General features: G+C 41.4%; 5 protein-coding genes across 16 annotated transcripts in view; 3 read left to right on the forward strand and 2 right to left on the reverse strand.

The window, feature by feature from the left end:
* Positions 1-281: 281 nt before the first annotated feature.
* Positions 282-15,402, reverse strand: rmnd1 (required for meiotic nuclear division 1 homolog). Of its 4 annotated transcripts, XR_006845405.1 has the most exons (14): positions 15,302-15,402; positions 15,055-15,148; positions 14,335-14,791; positions 14,139-14,244; positions 13,982-14,057; positions 13,656-13,695; positions 13,453-13,553; positions 13,250-13,356; positions 13,095-13,159; positions 12,884-12,960; positions 12,430-12,550; positions 12,236-12,352; positions 11,839-11,946; positions 282-655 (listed from the first exon to the last, which is right to left on the reverse strand). XR_006845405.1 is itself a non-coding variant. In XM_046412835.1 (13 exons), exons 3-13 carry the CDS (start codon positions 14,767-14,769, stop codon positions 11,914-11,916), a joined length of 1,278 nt encoding a protein of 425 aa, XP_046268791.1. In that variant the 5' UTR covers positions 14,770-14,791; positions 15,055-15,148; positions 15,302-15,402; the 3' UTR covers positions 11,433-11,913. The 4 variants fall into 4 exon arrangements, 3 of the variants coding, with proteins under 3 accessions (XP_046268791.1, XP_046268792.1, XP_046268793.1); XM_046412835.1 differs by lacking the exon at positions 282-655 and having other exon boundaries at positions 11,433-11,946; XM_046412836.1 differs by lacking the exons at positions 282-655; positions 15,055-15,148 and having other exon boundaries at positions 11,433-11,946; positions 15,302-15,366.
* akap12a (A kinase (PRKA) anchor protein 12a) lies at positions 1,041-7,343 on the forward strand. The gene is made up of 4 exons (XM_046413400.1): positions 1,041-1,469; positions 3,256-3,346; positions 3,504-7,237; positions 7,323-7,343. Exons 1-4 carry the CDS (start codon positions 1,332-1,334, stop codon positions 7,341-7,343), a joined length of 3,984 nt encoding a protein of 1,327 aa, XP_046269356.1. The 5' UTR covers positions 1,041-1,331.
* LOC124071827 (neurofilament medium polypeptide-like) lies at positions 7,199-10,293 on the forward strand. The gene is made up of 2 exons (XM_046412802.1): positions 7,199-9,688; positions 9,789-10,293. The coding sequence occupies exon 1, from the start codon at positions 7,520-7,522 to the stop codon at positions 9,650-9,652; it is 2,133 nt and encodes a 710-aa protein (XP_046268758.1). The 5' UTR covers positions 7,199-7,519; the 3' UTR covers positions 9,653-9,688; positions 9,789-10,293.
* Positions 15,403-15,949: 547 nt separating the features above from the next.
* On the forward strand, positions 15,950-19,943 carry ccdc170 (coiled-coil domain containing 170). Its single transcript, XM_046412826.1, has 8 exons — positions 15,950-16,208; positions 16,403-16,585; positions 16,904-17,206; positions 17,524-17,724; positions 17,848-18,021; positions 18,184-18,426; positions 18,681-18,884; positions 19,420-19,943. The coding sequence occupies exons 1-8, from the start codon at positions 16,182-16,184 to the stop codon at positions 19,684-19,686; spliced, it is 1,602 nt and encodes a 533-aa protein (XP_046268782.1). The 5' UTR covers positions 15,950-16,181; the 3' UTR covers positions 19,687-19,943.
* Positions 19,915-25,216, reverse strand: part of syne1b (spectrin repeat containing, nuclear envelope 1b) — a 75,244-nt gene continuing 69,942 nt past the window's right edge. For 7 of the 9 annotated variants that reach the window (XM_046412739.1, XM_046412732.1, XM_046412735.1 and 4 more), the window contains 6 exons: positions 24,979-25,179; positions 24,733-24,861; positions 24,159-24,371; positions 23,735-23,827; positions 22,784-22,842; positions 19,915-20,969 (listed from right to left, as the gene is read on the reverse strand). In XM_046412739.1, coding sequence (XP_046268695.1) covers positions 20,726-20,969; positions 22,784-22,842; positions 23,735-23,827; positions 24,159-24,371; positions 24,733-24,861; positions 24,979-25,179 — 939 coding nt within the window. In that variant the 3' untranslated portion in view covers positions 19,915-20,725. The remainder of the gene's footprint in view (positions 20,970-22,783; positions 22,843-23,734; positions 23,828-24,158; positions 24,372-24,732; positions 24,862-24,978; positions 25,180-25,216) is intronic. The other 2 variants (XM_046412738.1, XM_046412736.1) reach the window with 1 other exon arrangement.

Here is a 25,216-nt window from a genome sequence, read left to right on the forward strand (position 1 = left end):
TGATAAGATAGCATTATTTGTAGTTATTGGGCTTATACCGGGATCAGGGAAACAAATTTCGTTCCCCCTCATGTTTCTACATGTGTGAAATGACAATAAAGCTCCTTGAATCCTTGAATAAATCTACGTGCTTTCTTTTTATTCTTTTTATTAATTTCAAATAACTTAAGTTTTATATGTGGGGCTTTTAGTGCCATTTTCTAGTAATGAACCCTTTAAAAAGAGCTGATGAATTGTAACTAATGGCTGTTGGTTTAGTTGAGTTAAAAAACAGTCAAAACATTTGGTTATCCATCAATACATTCCCATGAGCCTCTAATAAGCCACTAAATCTGCAGTCACAAACGTTAATAAGACATTAAATGAGAGCTTATTAGAAAGTCTTAGAAACATGGACTCACTTCTTTGTGTTTTGTACAATTTGCTCATGTCATATCATGTCGTGATAAAGCCGTCCATCAGGACTACAGCACTGTCCTACAGCTGGACATCTGTGCACCTTGTTGACAGTGAGGACAAGCAATGTCACATAAATCCAGACGGTGATGACTTCTTCCCATGAGACTGACTGACCAAGATCTGGCAGCATCATCATCAGCATCCAGTCCTGGCAGTCCTCATAATGACATCTGCTCACTTATCTGTGAGACTAAACCTAATAAAGACAAAAGGAGAAAATGCTAACCTTATCTAAGATCGAGATGCAATTTGTATTCTTAATGACCAAAAATAAGGACGCTTTGGATACTTTTTTTCTGTAATAACACAACTGATAAGACATTTGCATTCATTTTGTGGAAAAGAAATAAACCTTTTCTTTAAATTAAATAAATAAATAAATAATAAAAATAGTTTTGCAAATCTGCAAACTGCTGCCAGCATCAGCTTTACAAACATCTCCTGTGGTGCAGCTGCAGTCTGTCACCAGTCAAACTTTAACACAAGCTCCTTCATATTAATGCTGTAACTTCCAGATTTGCGTACAAACGTGCAGGTCCGCGTCTGTGCCATCTGAGGACAGGCTGTGTTTTCTCTGCAGAGTTTTTTGTTTTTTCTCCCCTGATGCAGCAGGAGGCGTGCCGAGCCGGGCCGGGCCGGTCCAGGCGCTCAGGTCGGGCTCGGCTCATAGGCTTCATGTGATTCTGAAGGGAGGTGTTTGTCCTCCCCGTCAAAAGAAAAAACCAAAAGGAAAAAAAAAGACCTTTTCAACATCCAAGCGACAGCATTTGAGAGCTGAGCGCCTCACGGAGCGACCTGACTTGCTTTCTGGGCATTTTTCCTTCAGCTGTGCCGCGGCTCATTCCGGACAGCGACGCCCTGCAGCTCCGATCATGGGAGACGCTCAGTCTGCGCAACGGGAGGCCAACAAGGATGCAGCAGCAGCAGCAGCAGCAGCTCAGGAGGAGGAGGAGGAGGAGGAGAGCGGAAGAGTGGACGATGCTCAGCCTGAGCACACTATTGAAGACAAGGTACCAACTTGTTTCCCGTACATCCAGACTGTTGACATACTGCAGATAACTTCTGTCACGCTTACAGGCGAACTTGGTTTGGTGTTAAGCCTCTTCTCCAGTCAGCAGCATCAGTGTGCAATAAAAACGCTGAGGCTGGATTTAGTTGCTGTTCTCAGCATCGTGTATGTGCTGCTTTTGCCATTAAACCCCAAGACAAGTTCATTGTCTCATTTGAATCAGCTGCACTGAGCACATCGAGCTCACTTTATTCTGCCTCAAAATGAAGCTGTAATCACGAATCTCTTCCTACTAAGATACAAGTTGTTGTCTGTCAGAGATTAGGAACTGTAAGTGCCCCCCTTGGTTACTGACTTCGGGTTTGGTAGTTGGAAGCTAACAGACATTGTGCCCTTCTGGAGACCTTGTTCTGACTGTTTCATTGATGTCACAATGGTTTGCATTCACCGTAGATGGAAAAGCAGGCAGTGTAATGACCTTTCATTCTTAGAGGAACTGAAGTAAAGCCCTTGGGAGAGATGGAATTTCCTCCTGCTGCTGCACTCAGCGAAAGCCAACATCGATTATTTGTGTACAACATGATCACTTGGCCATGCAAGATAGGAAAGTCAATTAGACAGCACTGTGCCGTGAGAACAAAAATAGCTTTTAGTGTCTCATGAGCAGCAATCACTATATATAGAGTTAATTTCATGGCACTGATGTGGGCACACGATTTGGATTTGAATCCTTTCATTTGAACCTAAACTGGTATCACTCTGTTTTGTTTTGTTTCATTAAGTTTCCTTCACTTGAGTACATAAATCTGACTTTATTTGGCTACAAATAATCTGCAAAAATAACTGATGTGGTCTGTGTCACACTAATGGGCACTTGAGTTTCCTAAAGTGTAACAGTTTTATACTTAATGGTCTTGTTTAGAAGCAGTCAACCAATTTAGTTCAGGATGACTGAAAACAAAGTGTCCACGGCTGCTAAAGTGCATGCATACATTTTTAACTTTCTTTGGGCATGCAATCCTTCGTTTCAATACAGAGTGTATGTTGTTTTTATCTCAACATTTAGGGGAGTAAAAACTGGTTCTCAGGTCACTCAGATGATCAATATTAGCATTTAATTAGTCATTGCATTGGACTACATCATTAAACATTAAAAAAAAAAAATATATATATATATTTTTAAATGTTCAAAAAAACCACCAAAAGACCAGTAACCGATTCATTAAATATATTATACATAGAGAATCTGCATTGTAAGATGGCAAAACATTTAAAAACCTTGGCTGGTAATTAATTTAACAATGTCTTAGAAAGCATTAGCAAACGCAATATGACCCTAAGAGCTATTTATATAGTTGTTTAATTAGTGTGCGACACCACACTGGCTGAAGGAGGTGTGCTTCTTGTTCCTTTTCCCCTGCTTAGACTAATCTTACTCACGGATTTCGGATTGGGACAAATAGGGTTGTTTAACTGCACGACTTCCATCACACCCACCCAACAGTGACTGAACTGTGTTGTTTGTATACAAAATAAGACCCCAGTTAATCAAAGATTTAATGTTTGCTTTCATGGAAGTGCAAAATCTGAGCATACAAGCAAATTGTTGCTCTACATTTCTTTTAACTGAAAAGTGCTTGTGAAATCATTACAAACTGGTAAGTGTTTAGAACTGACGGCTAAAACAGGAAAACCTCTTCAATTTTCTGTGAGATTCCATGCTATTTAATCTTTGCCACAAAAGAAAAGGTACATTACACATTTTTCGTTATTACACTTTGTTTCAGACTCATGGGCAGATCGCTGAGATCAATGGACAAACAGATGAATCAATAGCGGAAGTTAACGGTCACTGTGAGGATGAGATCGCCACAGAGGGTGGGTACTCATACTTTGTGTATTACTGCTTGTTGACAGACTGAGTCAGCATAACTTCAGCCTATGCATTGCGTGTTGGATTTCAGCTTATAGAGTTTCATCTCAGCCATCACCAGCTTTACAGGACTTTTAATATTTCATTTCTTTTCTGATTTAGCTATCCTATTACCAGACGAAGATGCTTCAGGAACAGAGAAGCCACTTAAAGAAGAAAAAACCCCACGTGAAAATGTTGAACTTAACGAGAAGGAATCAGCCAATGAAGGTGATGCTAATGACAACGTACCCCAGGAAATTACTGAAGTGGATGCAAAGCAGAATGACATCAACGAAGGTTTTAGGAAATTTTTCAGTAACATTGGGTTGAAACTGACAGTAAAGAGGGGCTCAAGGGAAATAGCAACAGATATGCCTGATAAGACCAACAAGGATGAACCAAACAGACCAGAAGATGTCGAGGATACCACGAAGGAGACCAAAAGTGAGAATGCTGAACAGAATACTGATGTGAACATAGCACAGGAAGCTTATGATAATGATTCAACAACATGTCCGACCCTGACAGACGTCCCATCGGAGGACGTTCTAGAAGATGCCGAGGAGAAAACAACAGAAACCAAAGAGGAGGTTGAATCTGGTAATGCAGGTGCAGCAACGACTTCACCCATAGAAGACCCACAGCAGGATGCCACACCTGAAGAAGAGCCACATTCCACATCTCTGACTAGTCCTGAAGAGGAGGCTGTCGTATCTCCAATTAAAAGATTTTTTACTACTGGGATTTTTTCTGGACTACGGAAGAAAAAGAAACCTGCAGAAGATGAGACGACTGAAAAAGAGCTGGTAAACATGGGGGAAAAGGAAGTCTTGGAAAAAACAGAACAAATTGTTAAAGACCAACAACGGGATGAAGGAGAGATTAGTGCAGGAACTGAGGCAGTGGCAGTTGAGGATGAGCCTAAAGAAAATGAAGTGAAAGAAGAGCTCCTGCCTGTAGCATCAGCCCAGACAACGAATGAAGAGAAATCAGCTTCCGGGGAGGCATCAACCATCATGACTGAGCCTGAAATCCTGAGTTCTCAAGAGAAAGATAAAGTGCAAGCAAGTCCTCTGAAAAGGCTGCTGTCAGGGTCCAGTTTAAAGAAACTCTCCAAAAAGCAAAAAGACAGGAAGTCAAGTGAGGGAATGCTGTGCGTCTCTGGAGAACAAGTTTCAGATCAGCTACTGTCATCTACTGAGTCAGCTGAGAATCAGAAAAGAGAAGGTCCTGCTCAGCCCTCTGCAGAGGCAGCAGGAGAGGAGGATAGTGCATGGGCTTCTTTCAAAAAACTTGTGACTCCAAAGAAACGAATGAAGAGGTCCTCCTTGAGCAACGAAGACACACAAATCCCAGGTTTAGTGGAAGAACCAAAACCAAGTGAAGGAGAGCAAATATCAGATCACAGCACAGAAGAAGGCAAAAAAAGAAAAGACTCGTCTGTTTCATGGGAGGCCGTTTTATGTGGATCAGGAAGAAGAAGAAGCCGAAAAACGTCCGACTCCGAGGAAGAAATGCCGCAAACTGATAACACTGATCATAAACAAGATGGTGGATCTAAATATGGTGCAGAATCACCTCTGGAGAGTTCTAATGAGAATGAGAATGAAATATTAGCCTCTTCCCCCAAACAAGCTTCAGAGGGTGATGGAGAGTCAACATGGAAATCACTGAAAAGACTTGTCACCCCGAAAAGGAAAGCTAAGGATGAGGATGAAAGCAAAGACCAGATACAATCTGACAATGAAGTTACTCAAGATGAATCCTCCTTTTCAATAAAGAAACTTCTACCAGGAAGAAAAAAGAGGAAGTCTGTTGAACATCAAGACCAAGTCTCTTCAGAAGAGGCTGATAAGGATGTGGATTCAGCTGATGAAGACTCTGAGACACCAGCTGTGGTTCCATTGTCTGAGTTTGATATAGTTGAGACAGAGGTTCATATACAAACACAAGCAGACATAGAAAGTCATATAGTCGAGGAAGAAAACTACGAACTCCAGCAAGAGCTCCTTGATCAGGTGGCTGAACCAGTCAAACTGAAAACAGAGCCAAACAAATTCAAAGATGATGATGTTTTAGAAAAACAGGCATTTACAACTCCTGCTACCAGTGAAGAACCTGATGATCTCACAGAGTCAATCGGCAAGCATCAGCAACTAAGTGATATTCCAGAAGAGGGCATAATTACAGAGACAATGGCCACTCCAGCTTCAGTAGATGAGGAGGCAGCCAGAGATGACACTATTGCAGAGGACCTGATAGAGATCACATCTGAGGCCATTACTGCACCAGAACCTGCTGCAGATATTACCATTGCAGATGAAACTGAGATGATCTCTGCTGTGTCCCAGTTATCTTCAGAGTCTTCAAAAACATCTGGCAACACAACACCAGTACCAGCAGAACACAATGTTGTGGAAACAGATATGCTCCTGTATCAGGCTGCTGAGACCATCTCAATAAGCCCAAAGGCAGTTCCAGTTTGTTCAGATGAGTTAAGCCCTGAAAAAAGAGTTGCTTCTGTCTCGCAACAAATACTTGAAACATTTGTAAAAGAAGAGCCAACAGTTCTGGGAATGCACAGAAGAGCAGATGAAACCGGCATCAACACAGGCCCAAATGTTGAAGAAGTGGATGTAATCAATGAACTTGCAGCTACATCCCAAACAGAGAGCATATCTGAAGTCAATGACTTTGGTTCCACAGAGATTGTGTCTGAAGTGCCTACAGAGGAGTTTGACACTGCTGAAATTGATGTGGATGAAATACGGGAGGCCAGCATTACCCATCAAGAAGAAAGCATAAAAGAATTAGAGAGCATTGATGAGAGCCATCACCTGGTGGAATCTGAGATAAATGCTGCTGCCTATCCTGATAAATTACCTGAAGGTGATGAAATTGTCCCAGATGCAAGTTCTGTAGTTGAGACACATCAAGGTGTAACAGAGCCCCCACAAATTGACTCCCAAGAAGTAGATTCAGCTGTTGCAGTAGCAGATGAATCTAAGGATGGGGCTAAAGAACAGGAAGTCCAAACTGTGACAGGAGATGAAGATTACACTGCTGAACAAATTCAAGTTGAGAATAAAGATCAACCACCAGCAGAAATGGAGGAGCTGCACGAACTAGCACAAGAACAAGCTGCAACATTAGATTCAGAGGTTAGTGTTCAATCACTTGAAAAGGAAATAATATCAGAGGACATACCAGCAGCTAAAACTATTACCGGTACATGTGAACTGAAAGAGGAGACAGTGCCTCAAACTGATGAGCCAGAAAAGGAAGATGAACTACAAACAGATGAAACCAAAACTGAACAAGTTCAAGTACCAGAAGCATCGGAAGCTGTGCAAGCCTCTACACTGGATTCACAAGAGAGCAGTGTTCAGGTACCACGGGAGGAAGCAAAATCAGAGGACATTCCACCAGGAGAAACAGTTACAGATGAATCCAAACAGAAACCTGAGCATCTCACTGAAGTCAACGTTGAGCCAGAAAACCAAGAACTACCAGTGACTGCTGTGAAATCCCAACATGATCAAGAACAAGAAGTATTACAAGCTGTTCAAGCAGAGGAGGCGGGCAGTGTCCAATCACTTGAAAAAGAGGTGATACCTAAAACAGAAACAGTTACAGATGAACTTAAAGAAGAGACAATACTTGTCACTGAAGTTACCCCTGAGCCAGTGGATGCCTCTAAAACTGGACATGGTCAAGAGCAAGAAGTAATACAAGCTCTTCAAGCATCCACATTAAATTCAGAGGAGGTTGGTGTCCAGTCACTTCAAAAAGAAATGAAATCAGAGGATGTTCCTGAAGCTGAAGCAGTTACAGATGAACTCAAAGAGGAGACAGTACTTCTCTCTGAAGTGGATGCTGCTAAAGCTGAACATGTTCAAGAGTCAGAAGTACTAGAAATTGTACAAACACCCACATTAGCTTCAGAGGCAGGCAGCCTAACGTCAGAAGATATTCCAACAGTGGAAACAGTAACCGATGAACCCAAACAGGAAAATGAAGTGAAGGTTGAGCCAGAAGAAAAACCACAAGTGGAAGCTGCCAAAACTGAACCAGAAGCATTAACATCTGATGTAAAAGATATTGTAACTGATACCAAAACTGAGGAAGAGGCATTGATGGTTGAGCATGAAGTCACAGAAAGTATTGAGGAAGACAGTCCTCAGGAATCTGAGAAGGATGAAACTGAAAGGGAAGTTGTGGGCAACCTGGATCAGACTCTAGAGATAACAGAGGATCAGAAAAGTGAGAGAATCCCACAAGCTGTTCAGCTCGAGCAGGAAGATGGCATCCTTGAAGTTGTAGACAGGTTACAAACATTAAGAGCAGTTCTTGTATCCTCTGTTAATGAGGAAGCAATTAATGTTCAGGTCCTAGAAAATGCTGTTTCTTATGATGAAACCTCAGCACCTTATGCAGACAACGCTGCAGTTACAGAAGAGTCCAAACATGAAGTGCTTCTCAGTGCAGCACAAGTCAGTGTTGAGTGTGAAAGAGAAAGTGAACTTCCAGGCACTGAGATAGAGACCACACAAGCTGAGCATGTCTCAGCAGCGCAAGCGATCACATGCGATCTCAAAGATGTCTCAGTGGCAATACCTGCTGTTTTCATAGAGAAAACATCAGAAATGACCGAACCCTTGATAAGCACAAAGGTAAGCGAGGAAGTGTTCAAAGAGGAAGTCGAGGCTGCCACACCACTGGTGACAGAATATGTGGCCGAGACAGCAGAGGAAGGCAGTTCAGTTGTGATGATGCACCTGCCATCAGTAATGTTTGTGGACAATCACAGTATTCAAGTGCAGGTGGTCGATGTTACCATAACATCGGCAGAAACAATCGTGGACTCGGTGCTAGAGGTAGGGCAAACAGAAGCTAAAGAAGTCATAGATGTTTGTCCTGAAACTATTAAAGAGGTAGACAACGTGTCTGCAACTCCAGGCACTGAAGAGGAATTAACCGAGGAAAACAAGGTGACAATTCAAGAAGTTATTCAACACGTAAAGGAGAAATTACCAGAGACACTACCTGAACCCGTTAACTTGGAACAAGAAGTTATTAAACAGCCAGATGCTGTGGCAAAAATGAGTGAGACGGTTGAAAGCGAATCAAATGAAGAAGAGGATCAAAAAGAAACGGAGGATAGTATTGGTGCATTCAGGGAAAGAAAAGATGAAGTGCCAGCTGAGATCACTGATGACATTTCAACTGAAAAGCAAGTCTCTCTAGAGCTCATGCAAACACCTGATATTCCTGGAAGTTTAGATGTTTCTATCCATGATCACGAAGAGGATTTGGAGGAAACTAAACCAGAAAAGGAAAAATCAGAAAAAGGCATTACAGCAGAAGTTGTCAAATTGCCATCAGAAGAATTAGAAGTGGAAAAAATTCCTGAACAAGCACAAATTTCACAAACTGCTCCAAGTGCAATTGTACCAACTAGTAACACTGGATTAGTAGTCCCCCAAAACACTGGAATAATCTCATCAACAGGTAACGTGGAGTCTCCGTCAAGTCTTTCTTTAGAATTCAAACTTAACATACAGTTTGGTCAAGGAAGGGCACCAGCTTCCCTACCACCTACAACAGAGAGAACCGCACCTGTGAAACAGAAAGACATGTCTGAGGTTGGAGTTCAGGTCGCAGAGGCAGAAGAACCCGCAAAACCAATGAGTCCAACACCAACAGCTGAGAGCCAAAAGCAGACAGAGTTGAGTGAAGCTGAGGTGACCACAAACAAACCTGTACTGCTGAATGTCGCCATCCAAGCGATGGAAACAGCAGAACCAGTAGAACAATTCAAACCAACAGACACAGCAACATCAAGTGTCCAGGCAACAGGAACAATACAACCAGTAAGACCAACAGAGAAAGGAGAACTGTTCCTGAGTCCACCAGTGCACCCTGAAGCCCGTGACCAGGAAACAAAAGAAAAAGAGCCCGTTAATCAAACAGAGGAGGAAAATGATCAGGATGTGTGGATGGATGCTGAGGAAGTCATTTACACTCAAGAGGAAACAGAGGTGTCCCTCCTTCAGGCGGAAGATAATCCAGAACCTCAGACTGCAAGTGAGCAAGACGAAAAGGCAGGACTTGAGGCTGAAAAGGCTCCTATTTCCAAGAGTGAGGAAGAAGAACGTCAACAGGAAATGTGCAAAACAGGAGGAACATGTCAAATTGAGAGTGAAGATGAAGATTTTGCTGTTGCACTTGAGCACCCTGAAACTGTGAGCGTCACCACACTGGAGTGAGATTAATTTCTGTCTCGACTTCAGCGTCACTAAACGGTAAGCACCTCCCTTTACCCTTGCTTGTGTCATATGTCTAAGCTTTGATTAATGGTTCCACATCAATTAATATCATGCCAAATTTTTCTTTCCTTTCAAGGTTGGACAATCAAAAAGGAAGTCACTTAAATTTGTGAGAAGTTTTCAAAAAGCCATCAGTGTGTGCGAGTGTGTGTGTGAAAGAGAGTAATGAGAGATCTGGCAAGAGAAGCATCGACTGGAAAAGTGCTAACCTTCTCAGGGGAATGCAGTGTAATTATAAGGTTTGACAGTGAGCTACAGCCATTACAAAATTGTGTTTTTCAATGCATCTAATGAGTTTACTAAGTAGTGCAGTTTTTATTACTAATCATGTTAGGTCTTGTCAATCATAAACTTAGCTACTAGTTTATCAGCATATGTAGAAACACTACATAGAAAAAAGTATTGGGACACACCTCTTAATTATTGAATTCAGGTATGGTATGGTTTTCAGGGTTCGGGCTCGGCCCCTGACTTCCAGTGAAGGGGAATCTTAATGCTTCAGCACACCAAGACATTTTGGACAATGCTATGCTTCCAACTTTGTGGCAACAGTTTGTTGAAGGCCCTTTTCTATTCCAGCATGACTGTGCCCCAGTGCACAAAGCAAAGCTCCATAAAGACATGGTTGGATGAGTTTGGTGTGGAAGAACTTGACTGTCCCACACAGAGTCTTGACCTCAACCCCATCCAACACCTTTGGGATGAACTGGAACGGAGATTGTGAGCCAGGCCTTTTGGTCCAACATCAGTGTGTGACCTCACAAATGCTCTGCTGCATGAATGGGCACAAATTCCCACAGAAACACTCCAAAATCCCACTGAAAGCCTTGTCAGAAGAGTGGAAGCTGCCACAGCTTCAAAGGGGGGACCAACTTAACACCAATGTCGATGAATGCAATGTCACCAAAGTATTTGTTGGTGTAATGATGAGGTGTCCCATTACTTTTGTCTGTACAGTGTATTTTCTATCCATTACTATGCATCAAATGTGTTCATAAACTGTTTAGTCATTCAGTATTTGTTTAATCATTTCGATTAAATACATGTTTACAATGGATCTATGCAGATAAAAATATTAGATGTGAGCATGCTATTATTAATGTATATTATCTTGTATATAATGACAGTTAAGTTTGCCCTGATTTTGAATATACAAGGATTTCTGTTTTGACATGTTTTAAAATAAGAGCATGATAGCAGCATGGAACATCTATTTTTTATTTTTTTTAAATAATAATTTACATATTATTTTGAGTCGAAGCTAAATTAATCCCAAATATGTATTCATCATTTCATATAATGATAATCAGCAGAGCCTTAAACTTAAACAACCCTGGCAGCTTTACTTGTCCTGTTTTATTTACTGGCTGTGTGTAATGAGCTCACACCATCAGTCGTGCCACAGATTCAAGCGTGTGGTGAGAGGAAACAAATATATAAAAGAATGTTGTGTGGTTTTCACATATACTGGCTTACTGGCTTTTATGAAAACTCCTTCTGATCTGAAATGTTCACTAATGCCAAAATGCAAAAAATAAACATGAGTTTCCTGTTTTTGTATATTTACCAGTGTTTTATTAATAAAATATTATTTCATTTGAATGAATTCATACTTGTATGTACTGGAAATTATTTTCTGTCAATCATAAGTTAGTTTTAGATCTTCTACTGAACTAACAATCACTTAATAATTGATACTTTGCAAGCAAACTGACAAACATTTAAAAGATTTTTTTTTAAACAAATACTTTATTGCCTCTTCTATGACACAGCTCTCACAGTTAAAATTCTTGGACTTAATGAATTTCAATATACATATATTCAGATATTTGCACATGATGTAAACATAAATTCAACAGACAAAACTCACAATGCATTACTGTGTAATTGGCTGATCCCAAAACGAAGAAGTCCCACCAATGCACTTTGTTTTCAAGAACAAATATATATAAAATCCAGACCCTCAATCCATGATCAGCAAAACGGTAAAGAAAAAGTAAATTTCATTGTGTGTTGCTGAACTGTAAATACTGTACAACAGGAACAGTAAGACATTCAATGTGCAGGTCCACTTCAAGATTTCAGTTGTTTCCAGGAAATACGGTCACATATTACTGACAAAGTACCTTTGTATCCTGCAGCATTCTTCCTTTGAAGCTTCCAGTGCCCTTTGAAGATTTGTGCATTGTTGGAGGAGCAGTTCAGAAGATCATTTTTGCAAGTTCAAACAAAACCTAGAAAAAAAAAGCAGAAGATTTATTAAAAAAGGTGAATGCATTCTTAAAAAGAACAAAGCAAATTAAAATTAAACAAATGAGGGTAAAAGAAAAATTCATTTGAGAATGTTAAAGTACTATATTCTCTTCCAATTAATCAAATTATTATTACTTACTCATTGGCTCAACTACTCTGCAATGGAAGACTGTTTGCAAGGTGTTTGAGGTCGAAAATAAAGGGCAGTTTTGCACAAAACCACATATTCTTCTTACACATCAGACACAAAGACCGGTTTTATATCCTTACCTCAATAGTAATGAGGATGACTATCATCCACTCTAACCTCAAGCTGTGCTTCTCACTCAGGTGGCTTCTCATCAGATCGGTTAACTGTGTGCAATGTTCCAGCTTCTCGTTCACAACCTGGAAGCAGAATACGTTTGTGGCAAAGCATTCACCCTTTTACCACAAGCTGTGTTTTCTGGAGCAGCTTTACTTACGTTGACTCTACGGTTGATGCTGAGGAACTGGCAGGTCTTATCATAGAGTTTTTCCAAGTTTTCTCGGTCCCAGTAGAAATCTGGTGTGAGGAGCAGGTCAGACCTCAGGTTTATACAGTGTCTGTCAGAGGAAGGTGTAAATATGTAAGTTTTAAGCAGAGCAGAGCCTGTCATACTGGAGTTTAAAAAGACAACAGCAGATCTAAAATGTTTGGTGCAAATGCAAATACCTGACCTAAACTGAGTGAATAAACTGACAAAACAATGAGTATCAACCACAGCAAAAACATGTCATTAAATCTGTATTCCTAGGAAACACAGACTGTAATAGAAAAACTAAATCTGAGGTTTCAAGCTGCTTTTCAGAAACAACAAGGAAGTTTTGGTTTGCTGTGAAACTTGAGAACAAAGATAGAGAGGAACTGAAGTGCTATTTAGAGAAAACTGAATTTACCTTAACGTGAAAAGCTCGCCAATCTTCTTCATAACCTCTGCTGAGGACAACTTAACCCTTTTACCAGACTTCAGTGTCTGAGGGGAAACAAAATATGTTAGGAAATTAGCACAAAGTGGAGCATGAATGCACAGTCTGTCTTACAACCAAACAACCACGACAGAAAATCAATTACTCGTAAGTTCTTGTTGCTGTGAAGTGTTCACTGTACCTCTGGAATTGATTGAATTGACTCTACAAAGTTGTCCAATGACACCTCCCATATCGCCAGCTTCACTGGAAAAGAAAGAAGGTCCACTGAAGTCAGAGGCCGAGCACAGCGCTGCCCCGGAACAGTACAAATCTTTGTGTTTTAAAGCCCCTCACCTGACAAACACAGTGCGTTTGAAAACGCAAATTTCTCCAAAACAGCTTCAAATTGATCCATCTGGTCATTCAGAATAAAGTTGCCATGCTCAAGCTTTGTATTTCCCCTGAAGAAGAAAAGATTTAAATTTGACAAACAGCTACAGAAAGTCTGAAAAGTACAAATTAAGAAAAAAACAACACAGGAGTGAAGATCAACACACTCTCTCAAACTGTAGTTAATCTCTTCATTTTCCCAGTGGACTAATGCGACTTCATACGGCTGAATCTCATGATGTTCCAATATTCTCAACACCTTTTTCATCTGTAAAGACATCACAGAAAGAAATCAAATGTTCAAGAAGCGAGCTAAGAGAGACAATTAATGAAATATTATTCATTAGAAAGTATATGTGGCTTTGTTTACCGTTTTCTCCTCAACATTCCAGAAAACTACTGAGCCTTCCCTGAAATGTCAGATTCACAAAGTCAGTTCACGATGTAAAAACTTATCAAACATCAGAACTACAGCTGGGATTTTTTTTTTTTAACAATTTCTCAGTAATGATGTGATTCGGGAGTCACAGACCGCATTTCTGTCAGAGCTCACAAGGTATTGAAGTTTGATGCTAAGTCCTATCTGTAACCAATTAAAAGCACTGCATTTTGAATAATTTAGCATAGAGATGACTTCTATTAAAAATGAAGTGTAACTTTGAAAAACGTGATTTCTTTGAAAAACCTGATTTCTACCTGAAGAAGAAAATTAGAGCATCGTCGTCTGGTTTTGCAGTCATGTCTGTGCTTATCACCAGCACATTTGAGGCATCTGAAATGAAAATGTTTTAGTTCTTTCAAGCACATTCAACCCCCTGGAAAACTTTAAGGTATATATACTTTTGAATCGCACCTCTTGGTAAATCGATGTCATGGAAGCCGTGGCTTGACAAGTCATGGAAAAGTGTTGGTAAATGATACTGATCTGCTGTTGCAAAGGCAATACACTGCATCATATCCTATGGAGAAACGCAGGGGGAATCAATGACTAGGAAAAAAACATGACATAAAGGAAAGTATAAAAGAAGATAACTAATCCAATGAATCACCATGTCGTCTTTCAGGGAAGGCTGATTGGTTCGAGAAGGTTGTTTTGTTCTTGGTCCTTTGGGAGGCCTTTTTCCGGGCCCCGCGGCTGGTTTTGAACTTGGCATTAACATTGACTTCACGAGACCGGACGAATAAAAACACCTCTGTCCACTTGTACATTTAGCCAGTGTCCCAGGGTCAGGCAACAAAGTGTGGGTAAAACTTCTGAATCCACCTGAAGCAGGCAGAACATTTCTCATATGCTCTTGCGCGTTTAAACAACATGTCCTTGAAAACATCCATGGGCCAGAGGGGTCTGAGTGAGTCCTGAGTTTGGACTCGTACTTGCGTGGTTGGACAGACTGGGAGAGACTGGCCGAGGCACAGATGAAGACTGGTTTCCTCGCTGCAGGCCGCTGAGCTCCCAGTCTAGACCACAACGTCCGGAGAAGCATCCCAGACACCCGAGCTGGTGAGCTACAACACAGAAGACAGCTGAGATACTCAATACACTGTATTCATCCTACAGAACACTGTAAACCCACAAGGATCTATTAGCACATGAAAATCCACGATTAATCTTTAATTAGAGACACATTAGATCTAATGGAAATGCAAAAATAAGACCCAGAGCAAGCAAGACTGACCTTGACTACATTAGCTTTAAATATACTCACTGGTAGCATTACGATAAATTAAATAAACTGTAATACACGAAAAGTAAAATCTAGGTTCTATACCTGGTGTTAATTTTAAATAAAAGCCAACCGAAGTGGTAACGTGCTACAGGAAATCACTGGGCAGCTGATGTGTGGCCGTTAGCCTTTGGTTAGCCTGACAGCAAATGAGAAAGAAGCGATTAAAAACGAGTTGATTTAAAAATAAATAAATAAATTCAACACGTCAGAAAATGGCCCCTTTCCTCAGTGTTATGTTAACACATAAATGTTGAGTTAACATATCTACATGACACCGTGCAAAACAGACCTGGGAGGCGTGTTTGTTGTGTGCTAATAAAGTTTTGTTGTCGCTTACTTCCTGTTTGAGCTGACGTAATAATTTAGCGGTTTTGCCCCGAACTGTGACTGCAAGGCTGTTTAGCCCGCTGCTTTGAAAATAACGTACCAGGGATGAGGGCTCTGAAGTCTGCTCTTTTTCGAAATATTACCACTAATATTAACGATAATAGATAATAGACAAAAGACAGAAGAAGAAGAAGGAGGAGGAGAAGAAGAAGAAGCTATATGGGCCAAGTCCTCTCTTTGACTCTGTCCTTAAAATAACATGACAGTTTTTATGTTTGAGTTTCATGAGCTATGTCATTTGGGCCAGAATTTAAAAGCAGGAAATGTAGATAGATAGGCCCAGACATTTACAGCAGCCCATTTAAAACCCTCAAAAGTTGCTTCTGGGCAAGATGCTGAATTGAAATGACTTGCTCTATATTGTCAACGATGAATGGAGAAGGAGTAAACAAATCCAAGGCTCCAAGTTGGTGCCTTGGTGAAATGATTACTTGATATTCTTATTCTGGGCAAAACATCTACTAATTCAGTTGACCTTCACGTGCTTTTCTCTTTAATAATTTCTGTCATTTCAAGCAATTGCTTATTTTCTTGAGCCCTTGAACACTTTGTCTACAAATTGCCACTGATTTCCAATAGTGATTTCCATCCAAAGATCCACTTTGATGCAACTGATAAATTCTGTTTGTCATACGTTTTGTTTTTGTTTTTTTTAGTTGTTTTAGCTACAGCGCCTCCTCTGGTGGAGTCTGGTACAGCCTGTGTTTGGTGTTGCCAGGAGATATCTAAAAACAGAAACAAGTCTCTACTGTATATTCACTTGTCGTGCAAGACTTCTAATTATGGAAGTTATGGAAAACTCTGATGAGGTATGCTAACATTAAAGAAAAGATTTTCAGCTCTCTGTATGATACATATTTGTGAGTGAACATGAACTATATTGTACCTAATGCTGGCAGCTTCTTAACCAGGTTTTAATTTATTTCCATTCAAATTGACATAAATGTAAAAATGTCCTTCTGTAGAAACCAAAATAACAGTTTAATGCTTTTTTACTCATCAGGTCGATCAGTCTCATGAGAGGGAGAGACTGAAGATGAGAATTTGTGTCCTGGAGGAGAATGTGAAGTCCTGCGAGCTGGAGTGTAAAGCCAGCAGAGAGACGGTGCTCCGGCTGGTGGCAGAGCTGGACAAAGAGAGGAGGAAGGCTGCCAGCAGCGCAGCAGCACTCGATTCAGTCAAAGTGGTATTTAACACGACTTTAAACTTATAATACTCCAACTAGAAAATTCTGTGGAGAGACCAAAAGAAAAAAGTCCAAAATGTAGATTGCTCTGCTGAAAATTTATGTAATGCTAATGCAGGAACATCCTCCACACCACGGGGAATAAATATGTGGTGCATATAAGGTTAACTATATTGATTATAGAACTACAGGAATCCAGCCTCCATATGTAAGTTTCTAAATGTTAAATGTTTTGTCAAATGTATGAATGTATTTGAGAATCACATATGAAAGACACCCTCTTACATTAAATATCTGAAACATTTCTATCTCTTTCAGGAGTTAGACGGCCTGGTGGTGGGAAGGAGGAGTGTGGAGATGGAGAAGGAAACCCTGACGGAGAGGCTGGAAGCCAGCAAGAGAGTCATAGAGGCTGCTCGGCGAGAGTCGCATTGTTTGGAGAAACAGGTGGAAGAGCTTGAAAGGAAACTTCAGTCGAGCCACGCAGAGACCCACGCAGCTGAGGAGAAGTTGCAGATGTTTCTGGAAAAGGTGGCAGACCTGCTGCAGGGGAAATCTGAGAATGTCATCCACCCCACAGAGAAAGATATTTTACACAAAGTGGATAACCTCTGCAATAAGGTGAGGAAATAAGGATTTCTAGTGTTGCGGGAGTTTTGACCCTATTAGGTGAGGAACTGTAAAAAATACCTAATGTGCAACTGGCAGTTTATACTTAAATTAAGTACCTAAATATTGTACCTAAGTACAGTGCTTGAGTAAATGTATTATGTTACTTTTCAACGCCGGTCTCCATATTTTCCTATCCGTAATATCTGGTGTGTCCGTGTCTCAAAGAGGCACTACTGTACTTTCCCAGTTATGGGACTAATAAAGGATTATCTTACTCCATAAACACACAACATACAAAACATTCTTACGACGTTTGATGGGTGCAGTCTTTGTCAGAGATGGAGGCCAGGCTGTGTCATGTCTCTGAGGAGCTGAGTGAGCAGAGGGAGCTCCAGCACAGTGCGACACAGAGGGCTCAGCTTGCAGAGCAGCAAGTCCAGGACCTGAGGGAGAGACTGCAGGGTCTGGAGGCGGAGCTGTTAACGGCAGACGTGCATCGAGACGGGCTGAGACACGGCAAGCAACTTGTGAGTAAAGTCATAATGGCAGTGGGGAAAAGCAGTTATAGAGAGTCACAGAGAGTTAACCATTACATTTATTTGTTCTGGGACATAAATCCATCTCTGCTCTGCTTTTTTGTTTTTTAACAGTATGAAGAGTTCCTGGATCAGCTCTCAGAGACGATGAAGGTTGACAGCATTGCTGTGGATCTGGGCTTCGACATGAGGCTAAAACTCATCATGTCACGCCTGCAGCAGCTTGTTAAACAGGAGGCGACCGCTTTGGTGGAGAGCAAAAGTCTGACTTACAGTCTACAGCGAAAAGTATGCTATACAAATAGCTGGTGATGGAATTACTGGCGTTAGGAGCTAAATTAGTTTGATTCGGATATTACAAAGGGCTCTAAAACAGTCAATGACAGCCTTCAAAAAGTGAGCATGACCAGCGAGATTCCTTTAATCACAATATTTTTTTGCTCCCAACAGTTAAAGTCACAGAAAGACCAACTAGAGAGCAAAGGACTCCACATCCAGCTCCTGAGGAAGAAGGTCTCAGAGCTGGAAGCAGAGAAGAGGGGCAGATCAGCGTTGGCCGTGGAACGAGATGATGCTCATCTGGAGGCAAAGAGGCTGCAGAAAAAGGTGGAGCGTCTCCAAGGCGAGCTGAAGACCACCAAGCTGTCCAACACTGAGCTCAAGGCCCAGCTGTCACACACCAATGAGCTCAAGGTAGAGGGGAGACGGGTTCAGGTCCAAATCCAATCCAGAGGCATTTTCACCTCATAATTTATTGTGCCGCTTGTGTTGGCTTGTGAAAGGAAGGGGTAACACTGTGTAATTGTACACTAAATGTTTGAATCAGGTTGGTTGTGAAAACAATTGTATGTATTTTTAAGTGTGACAGTAGAGTATTTGAGAGCAATAAGGCAACCTGATCAAGACACTGAATAACTTCACATAACACATCTGTCTGACGTGCCAAGTTGGAAGTCATGCAACAGAGTCAGAACGTGCAGGAGCAGAAAAAGAGGCTGGATCAGCTGGTGGAGGGGAAGGCCAAGGTGGAGAAGAAGCTGAACATAGCCAAGTCAGACCTGCAGAGCCAAGAGAAGAAGACCAGAGAGGACCAGCAACAACTCCAGAGCCTCAGACAGAGCCTGGCTCAGCTGTCTGAGAGGGAGAGAGAGGTACAGGAACCATGGACGTGAGAAGTTTTGTTCAGCGACATTTGAACATAGAAAGTTAAATAAAAAGTTAATTTTCGGGGCAGGGAAACATTGCTCTTCAGCCCTGCGTGAGGTAACTCTTTTAACAGTGCACTGAACAGCAGTCAGCTCTATTGTTTTGGTTTACTCTAATCAGCAGCATTTTCAGATTGTGGCAAAAGAGTTTCCCAAACCCCACAGCACAATACCTGCTCAGCACCAAAAGAGAGATTATGAACACAAGTGCAGCATTTAGCAGCTAAAGAGCCAAATATGAAGGCATGAAGAAGACCAAAGCAAAGCCAAAAGAGAGAATATTTGATTTACACTCTTCAGAGGGTCATAAACAAAACTTCAGTTGAATGACAAAACTTGTTATTGAGCTGATATGAGTGTAAGGGTGAATCAGTGTATTAAAAGAGCGTCAACACAACACAACATTCAAATGATGCAGTGACTCATACACACAGTTGGATTACAGATTATGCCTTAACAAATGTTTTTCTCCCTCGCTCAGTTGGCGGATTTCCAGATGGTTGTCTCCCAGATGTTGGGACTGGATGCCACAGCCGTGGATCTTCCAAATTATGAAATCATCAAATTACTTGAGACTGTTCTTCACGCTCATCATCACCACCACCACCACCTTCATCATGTTAATATGGCCTGGCACTGTCCTACTCACCAGAGACCTCATCTCCACCAAATCCAGGACCTTCCTGACAGCTCCTTGTTGGATACCTCCAGGTCTGCTCATCCGGGGGATGCAGGGCCCCCTTCATGAAGCCTGGATGCACACATTATACTGAGGCCAAACTGCACTTAGAATGTCAGAGAACAATTTTGGTAAAAACGTATATGAAATTAGACCTTATACAGTATGAAACGATCTATCAAGTATCCCGATTTTCTCTTTGTGTTTTCAAGAAAAGCGGAGTATAAATGATTCACTGAACAAATGTGATAAATGTGAAATCACTTGAAAAAAAAGAAATAAAGACAAATATCAAAATGAGGATTTGGCATTCATTGTTTCTGATAGTTGCATATACATACATTTTTCATATTAATTTCTTTTTTTTACCATTATATACACATGTTACATAATCTTGGACTGTTATACATTTGATACTGAACCGACAGTCATACAAAATATACAATAGTTCTATATGTCATAAATTCATATTTTATGTTTTGTTTAAAAAATAAAACAGTAAAATGTATAAAGACCATGAATGGCTGATGTTAAACTCTGAATTGTCTCTGACTTGGCTTGTGAATCTTACATGAGTCAGCGGAATTCAAGTTAAAAATGGACTGTTTACCACAGACACAATGAAGGACATTAAGTAAATAAAAGCCAAGAACTGAACTGCATGCCAAAATACTGGTAAAAAAATAATTGCAACGTCTGTTATGTTAAATGTTAACTTTTTTTTTTGTTTGTTTGTTTACAAATTTTTGAGTTACGAGCAAACTCACAGGCTAAATCTCACCGTCTAACTTTGGTGCTGACAGATCAGTTCAGGGAAATACGACACGTACGCGGCACTGAGTTGATCTCCAGTTTGTTCATCCAGCAAACCTTGTTTTCAGTTCTGTCACACTAAAGATGCTCCTTAATCGACACAGCGCACGCAACACAGAGTAACACAGTGAACTGCTTGATCCTATGGGCTACGCACGGAGATATTAACTGTAGATGGCAGCTGTTTCATGTTCTGCAGTACAAATGGACGACCGAGAACAGTTTTTTTTTGTCAGTGTGATTGCATCTCACTTCTGATACAAGAATGATGAAATGAAACGCGCTTGCAGTCCGCCTAGACGGGAGGCGGCCCGTTAGTGTAGCTGAGCATCGGGTAGAAGGAATGGGCGAAGTTGTTGGACTGTGAGCAGTAGTCCTCCTCAGACATTGGCAGCAGGAAGGCAAAGACCACTAACAGGAGCAGGAAGAACTGGAGAGGCAGCGCGACCCAGAGGACGCGCCACAGAAACGAGGACCTGCGACCCGGCGACGCCTCCGGATCAGAAAGGGAGGAAGCGGATCCAGCGTCGTTGCGAGACCTGCTCTCAGACACACACACACACACACACACACACATTCATGTCGCAGCACAGACTCACTTTTAGTTACGCACATCTATAAGCGAGACCACAGAAAATCCTGCTCTCTTTTCTGTCAAATGACTCCCTAATTTCAGACCTGTGTAATCACATTATTACAGCAACCTTAAATGTGCTAAATTCCATTTCTTACTGTTGACAAAAAATAAACTAAATAAAAAATAACTGACAAATCAAATTAGTTTAACTCAACAAACAGACTTCCCTTGACTTGCTCTGTAACTTAATATCCTTATCTCCATATGCTTCAGTGTTTTTGTGTTTACCAATTTTCAATCCAAATAAGATCGCAGTTCAGAGACGCAGGAACTGCATGACTGTGCTTGACTTGAGCATCATGCTTAACATCGCTAACACAGTTCACCAAAGCTATGCTGGGACAGAGTTTCACATTGTGATCTACATGCTGACTGAGGCTGGGTGGATAAACACAAAGACAGTCACAAAACATACAGTACAACCCTGCACCAAATGAATACATTTGACATGTTAGCTGGCATTCCTTTGCACAGGATGTGAGGATAAAAGGCATGCTGCAAGTATCAGCTGAATAGTAATAATAATACATATTTATATATATATATTTTTTAAAAAGGACTCTTTGAAAGTTTGTGTCCTGTTGAAAAATGCAAAGCATGCTGAGGCAAGAAAAGCACAGCAATTAGAAACAGACTCTCAGAGTTTAGCTGAGCTGTTGTGTTAAAGAAAAAGTTTGGTCAATAAGTTAATTTGCTTTCTTGTTGAGAGTTAGATGAGTAGTCTGGCACCACCTTCAAGTCAAGTCTATGAAGCTAAAGCAAAGGAAAGGTTAGCCTAGCTTAGCATAAGGGCGATAAAAAAGTAAGCTCTCAGCAAGAAAACAAATGAGCACAAAAAGTTTCTTAATTTAACTGTAATGTTTCTAATCACCATCGTCCTCTGTAAAACTCTCAGTAAAAGTCTCAAAGGGTATAATCTATGATCATTTGAAGGGAGTTACTGTAAAGAAGCTTACTTACACCAATCTATAGTGAAAGAAAAACAACTGATTTGTCAAGCGATCCCTGACTCCAGCAATGCATAGACATTAATTTGTCCTGTGCTGTTACCAAATGTGCCCCTTCACAAATGGAGACCTGAGAGGCAAGACTCACAGATGGCAGACTGAGGAGGGGGGGCGGGGTGTGTGTGGATGGTGGATAGTTGGTGAGATAGCAGCAGCAGCAGAAGAAGAAGAAGGAGAGGAAGAAATGTTACACGGCAGACAGAGAGCATGAGAGAGAGAGAGAGAGAAAGAGAAACTGCAGCCTTTGCATTGTTCATTGCAGACATTTACTGGCTCGGCAATTCGAGAAAAAGAGCGTGTGTGCTCGGTTACAGCGAGGGAGTGTTAGATAAAGAGAAGTGCTTGTGTTTGAAACGTAAGAAGTGCCCTCTGGTTAGCGGTATTAAGCAGCCAAGGACATTGGTGGAGAGGAGGCCTTGCACCATTCCTTGTGAAACTCTTTTATCAAGGACGTGTGGGCTGCATTTCACCTCGTCACCTCGCCTACACAGAGCGTCTAGACTTTCAGAAGATGATGGAATTCACTGTCATGAGCTGCTAATCTGGCACTAGAATTAAAAACTTGAATTGCTCGACTTTATATTCTTTAAAACACAGCTGTGGTTAAAGACTTGGGGAGGATTAGAGAGCACGAATCGGCCTCCGAGCGCATCATGGGCTGATGAGTTCCATTATCTTCTGGGTGCGCTAGAAACCAACAGAAAGGTACCTGTGGTGTGGACTGCTCACTGAGGGTCCAGGCTGTGACAGACTACATTTGCCCCGTTGCTGTTTGCAATGAACAGGGGGGGGAGGAGGGGTAAAAGAAAAGAAAGTGTGTTTAAGTCCAGACAAATCAAGACAAAGCTACCGATGAAAAGAAATCCCAAAATGAAAGAAGAGCAGCGACAAAATCATATGTGAAGGTGGTAGATTTTGTAAGGATTCTGGCTTTTCAAAGTGCGCGACTACTTTGAAGTGCTTCGACTTGTGAGCGCAACAAACTCACTTGCAGGTAGGAAGCTACAAATTACGCCATATGATGCATGAATTTCACATTTAGTAACATACACAGTGTAAGCAGTGACATGCTTATTTGGACTGACTAGATAAATAATGAATCAATACCGATGCAAAAAATAATGACTGCTGCCATGCATTCTACATCATAAAACCACAGTTTCTCTGCTCATTTTTGTAAATTTAGCAGTTTAATGATGAGCCAGTATTCCTGAGCATAACACTACAGGGATCAAAACAGAGAAGAGTGAGAAGGTATTAGAGGAAAGTCTAGTGGGAGAAAAGATTTTGAAGGACAGGAGAGCTTTTTAGTGTGGAAATACTGGAAGAGAAAAAGTGACCATTAGGGCATGAGGGAAAAAAAAGTTAGGAAGAGAGGATTTCCCGTTCTTTGGCTGGGCTTCTTCTGGGAAAAGAAAACATGCAAGAAGAGTAAAAAAGGCTGGGGGGGGGGGGGGGCAGTTCAGAATTCAGAGGGGGGGAGGGAGTGTGAAGCAGGTTGTGGAGGTGGAGAAAGGTGTGAGGAGAGATCTTGGGATGACAGGGGTGAATATGACCTTCAACAGGGCATTTGGGGCACAAGTTACTGTACGTGCTCAGAGGGGTCACCGAACACCTGGATTCTCATAGAGCAGGATGAACAGGTAAACGTATACGTTACCGAACGTCGCCGACTCGGTGTGCTCCTTCCTGACACGGGACTGAGGGAACCGGACGTGTCCAGCTCATCAGCGGACGACCAAGATGACAAATCCTGACGAAGTAGATGTTTGCACGAAGAGAAACACAGCGAGAGGAACACATGAACTGTCAGGCAGTGGTGGGCAAATAAAATAAAACAAACTCTGGAGATTTTACGCGACCATTCATCCTTCTACTTCACAAGACACAATACAAAACTCATGCTGTTCCTAAGTGAGGAGAGACAGGAAGCCGAGACTACTGTGATGCACTGTTAGCAGATCAACAACACGGATAAATATATCAACGACTGTGCCTTCCACTCAAGAGGCCATCAATGACATCTCTGGTCTTGTAATGTGACACGCTATTAATTTTTCCAGATACAATAAGTGAAGATGTACCTGCTGACTGCTTGTGATGTCCAGAATCCTGGCCAGCTCTCTCAGGTCTCGGGTCACTTCCTTTAGCAGCAGTTTGAGGCGGTTCCCAATAACGTGAACCTTCTCTTTGGCCTCCAGGCAGTCGCTGCCCTGGGAGTTGACCAGCAACTGCAGGGACATGTCTTGAAGCGAGGCGACCTTGAGCTGGGAGTCCAGCAGCTCCTGGCGGATTTGCTGTTGGGATGGTGAAAGGGAGATATGAAGTCTCAGACAGTGGATGAACTAGGATACTTCAAATAGGCCTTATCAGGTATATTTAAAAAAAAAAAAAACTCTATCATGTAATGTTCATTTCCCAGGTGAAAAACTATATATTATCATATATATTGTTGTTATAATACAGTTACTGTTCAATAGACAAAAGACATGCTGTATGATACTGTGGGCGTGGGAAGGAGGAGCCACAAAAGGGTTTTAAATGTGTGAGAGCTGAAAGGACAGAGTTAATGCTGAACTTGATTTAAATGAAATGTTGTTCCACTCTAAACTACTGAACTAATCCTACTTGTATATCTATATATTTATAGTTCTGTACCGTAAGTGTTTTATGGTGCTCATGGAGAGTGTCACTGTCCTGGATGGGGTCAATGGGAACCACCTCGTTCCTCCTGCGGTCGATGTTTTCCAACCAGAGCAGCAGACCGTGACTCATCTCATGGAAGTCCTGTTAAATTGATGTAGATCAGCAAAGGAGAATTACTATGAAACAATCTCAAGTTAACATTCAGGATGGCTTTTTTTTTTTCATTTTAACCGCCTAAAGGTGATGACTGGCACCTACTTGACATTGCATGAGAGCTTCCTGTAATGAAGACCTCCACTCCTCCAGCGAGCTGCCCAGTTTGTCCCAGTGGTTGTTCATGTCTTTCAGTTTGGCTTGTAGCTCTCGGGATTCTTCGGTGTCTGACTGCACGAACTCAGCGCTGCACAGATTGATGGACAGCACGATGGCCTTGCGCTTGTCGTACGCCTTCTGCAGCTCCTGTGGACAAACATTTGCATTTTAAGGTTAATGAAAG

This window comes from Scatophagus argus, chromosome 15, assembly GCF_020382885.2.
Source record: "Scatophagus argus isolate fScaArg1 chromosome 15, fScaArg1.pri, whole genome shotgun sequence".
In the NCBI taxonomy this organism is placed as follows: domain Eukaryota; kingdom Metazoa; phylum Chordata; class Actinopteri; family Scatophagidae; genus Scatophagus; species Scatophagus argus.